The sequence below is a fragment of the Monoraphidium neglectum genome, assembly GCF_000611645.1.
Source record: "Monoraphidium neglectum strain SAG 48.87 unplaced genomic scaffold scaffold00757, whole genome shotgun sequence".
In the NCBI taxonomy this organism is placed as follows: Eukaryota; Viridiplantae; Chlorophyta; class Chlorophyceae; order Sphaeropleales; family Selenastraceae; genus Monoraphidium; species Monoraphidium neglectum.
This window is the reverse complement of record NW_014012871.1, coordinates 12,949-16,205: the sequence shown is the minus strand read 5'-3', so window position 1 is coordinate 16,205 and position 3,257 is coordinate 12,949. Positions and strand designations below refer to the sequence as shown.

The following is a 3,257-nucleotide window of genomic DNA, read 5'->3' as shown; positions in this document are numbered from 1 at the left end:
GCATGTGGCCAACGGGGGCAACGCCGACCTGCGGTCGATGCGAGCAGCACACTCAAAGCTGCGCGCAGCCGCTGACACGTGCGCTGTGCGCGTGGCAACCTCACTGGGCAGCTTGGACAAGGCTGACCGTTGTGGGCTGCCAGGGGCGCGGCTGGCGGCGCTGATGCAACGGTTTCCAAATGCCAGCAGGCTGTGCTTTTACCAGGTGGGGGTGATGTTCATCGCATGAGGCGCGCCTGCGACATGTGGCTCATGTACATGCGGCCCCCGCTGCGGTCTCGCTGCTGTGAACCCCCTCTTGACTTGTTCAAGCAGGCTTGCACAGTACTAAATGACTGGTTCGATCTGCATAAATGCATGCCACCCCGCTAATCCCCTTGGGCATTGCTTTGCGCGTCACAGGGCCACCAGCGGTATAACTCTCACCATTTGGAGGGCACATCGAAGCTGCTGCGCTTCATGTGCGCTTGGGCCGTTGCACCAGGCCCGGACGCCACCCCTCCACAGTGGCGAAGCGTGAAGCACGTAGACGGCTGCCCCTCGGCCTGCGTGCCTGCGCTGTCTGCGCTGTGCCCGGGGCTTGCGGAGCTCAGCATCTCCCTGGAGGACTCAAACGGCGACCTGTACCACGACACGGCGGCCTCGCTGGCCAGCCTGACTGGCCTCACGTCTCTGCGCATCGCCTTCAACAGAACAGAGGACCCGGCCCGCGGAACGGGCGTGCAGCCCTCCGCCTGGCGGCCGGAGTGTGTTGCTGCGCTCGGGGCCCTGACGCGGCTGCGGTCGCTGGTGGTCTTCCTGGGCGGCGCGCCGCAGCGCTGCTACACATCGTCAGCCTGGGTCAAGGGGCTGACGGCGCTGACCGAGCTGGAGCTGGCGAACAGGCTGCCGATGGCCCACACGCAACTGACTGGCCTGCGGCGCCTGGCGCCGCAAGGAGGGGGGGACTTCTGGCTGCGCGACCAGTTCGCAGCCATCGCCGCCGCGGGGCTGGGGCAGCTGACCCAGCTGCGCTGCACCTCTTCCAACAGGGCCGGCGAGCCGCTTCCCTTTGGGCCTGCGCTCGCGGCCGCCACTGGGCTGGTCCACCTGTCGCTGCCGGCGGCCAGCCTGGCGCAGGGTCACCTGGAGGCGCTGGCCTCGGCGGCGCCACAGCTGACGCGCCTGGAAGCCGCCAGCATCGCCGCGTCTGATGACTGCACCGCCCAGTTCCCGCAGCTCTGCACCCTGGCTGCGGCGTTTGACCCGGGCTTTGCGTACAACCTGGCGTTGTTGGCGCCTGGACTGCTGAGGCTTGAGCTGGCGCCATCCAAGGTGGCCATGGGTGCCATAGTAGCGCCCGCGGCAGCCACTCTGCGGGAGCTGGCGCTGCGGGGCGCATTTCAGGTGCGCGGTGCCAGGGGTTACCCGCAATCAGACCGGTGCTGCGGCTATTGAGGCATGGGGGATGCTGCGCGCTGGTGTGAGTGTTGCGTGCCGGTTGCTGAGCTGCTGTTGGGCCGTTGAGTGGAGAAGCTCGCTGGATGCCTCCGCTGCTCATCACCGCAGCACGCTCCTCACGGCAACTGCCAGCTTATCTTGCGGTGCCATGGCGCCGCGGCGCCAGTACGAGAGCATGCGCGCTCCCTGGGATGCAAGTGTTTGCGCTCAAAAGCACGCGCTCATGCAACACCGGCGCCCCCATCACTTGCATGCACGCACACGACTTCTGCCGTGACGGCCGCAACAGCTTCTCGTGGGTCAAATGGATAGAAGTCGACAACTTTGAAATCTATGATCACCTCAATCTTGCCGATGACATTGATGACAACACAACCGTCAAGGATGTCGTGCTCGAGCTCCTCAGCAACATAGGTGGTGTCACCTACCTCCCCGGGCTGTCCTTGGCCATGGCCCAGCAGCCAGACGTGGCTCTAGGGCTGGTTGCAGCTACTGGCACGTGCTCAGGGCTGCAACGGCTGCGGCTACGCTACGCCGCCAGCCAGGAGCCGCTGGACTGCGTGGTGGGCCTGCTGCTGTACTTTCGACACCTCGAGGAATTGGAGGTACGATCGCAGCAACCCCGGCGCACCGAGCGGCATGCATCAGCCGCAGGCGCTGGTGTCAGAGTGCCTGCTGCACGGATGGCGGGCCACATGCGTGACTTGCGCGAGCCACTGACGGAGCACGCCGCCTCGGCCCTGCTCGGACATGGCCCCTGCGGCGACCCCCCTCCCCCTCCCCCCCGTGCAGCTGGAGGAGAGTCCCTGCAGCGTGCTGGATGACGAGGCCTTCGACGACTCATGCCTCAACCTGCTGGAGGCGGGGCGGCCCAAGAGCCTGACCAAGGTCACACTGACAGACACCTGGGGCGTGACGCGGGAGTGCGTGGACGCCGTGCAGCGGCGCGCGGCGGCGCGGGGGTGGCCGCTGGAGGTGGTGCTGGAGTGCAGCGACGCGGAGCTGCTGGGGGCCAGGGGCTTCCCGCGCTGACTGGCCCCTGGTGCGTGTGGTCGTTCTGTGGCTCGTGGGCTGTAGATTGATGCAGGTGTAACCGCCGTGCTCTGTCTGGAGTGTTGCCTGTATGGATTGCACGGTTCCTAGACTAGATTGTGCAGCATGCGGCATACCAAGCGCTCTTCCCCTGTTGCTTGCCCTGCCTCAGATGGTGGGTCGGGTCATGCGTCTGTGATGACAGCTTCTTGGGGCTTAAGAAATTGCAAACTCTGATGTCTTTTGTTAGGTAGGCAGAGGCCTCAGCTGGCCAGATGCCACACACAGACTAGGCCTGTTCAAATTGTGCCTCACCCGGGCCAGTAGCTGCATCGTTTTGTGCTGGGTATTAAAGGGCTTGCCCCCATCCTGGCAGTACGTTTCATAATCACAGGGTGGCCCCGCTGCAACCAACCCCACTTTAGCGAGGCTTGTGCTGTGAGGAGCCCGTCGACCGCAATCAGGTGACCAGGTCGTAGTCAAGTGACAGGGCATGATACGGTCCTCGGATGCACCGGTGACTTAGCAAGTGTGTACAGGCACGTGATGACAGCAGTCCAACGGAACCAGCAAAGTCGCCAACATCCGCCGGTCTCACATCTTGATCTGGCTGCATCGCAACATGGAGACGCGCTGTGAGGTGAGTGTGGTTGAGCCTTACGCGTCATCGAGTACGACGTACATTGCTGGCACTTAAAGTGTTTCAACAGGCCTTGGGCTGGAGCGCGATCTCCCGCCTAGACCGCGGTTTTCAAGGAGTTCGTGTTTGGCAGGCTCATCATGAT

At 64.1% G+C, this 3,257-nt stretch overlaps 1 protein-coding gene across 1 annotated transcript; it reads left to right on the top strand.

Moving 5' to 3' along the window:
* Positions 1 to 459: 459 nt before the first annotated feature.
* On the top strand, positions 460 to 2,472 carry MNEG_5172 (hypothetical protein; the record flags this gene model as incomplete). The annotated part of the gene is made up of 3 exons (XM_014046355.1): positions 460 to 1,386; positions 1,824 to 2,045; positions 2,233 to 2,472. The coding sequence occupies 3 exons, from the start codon at positions 460 to 462 to the stop codon at positions 2,470 to 2,472; spliced, it is 1,389 nt and encodes a 462-aa protein (XP_013901809.1).
* Between the last annotated feature and the right edge of the window lie 785 nt (positions 2,473 to 3,257).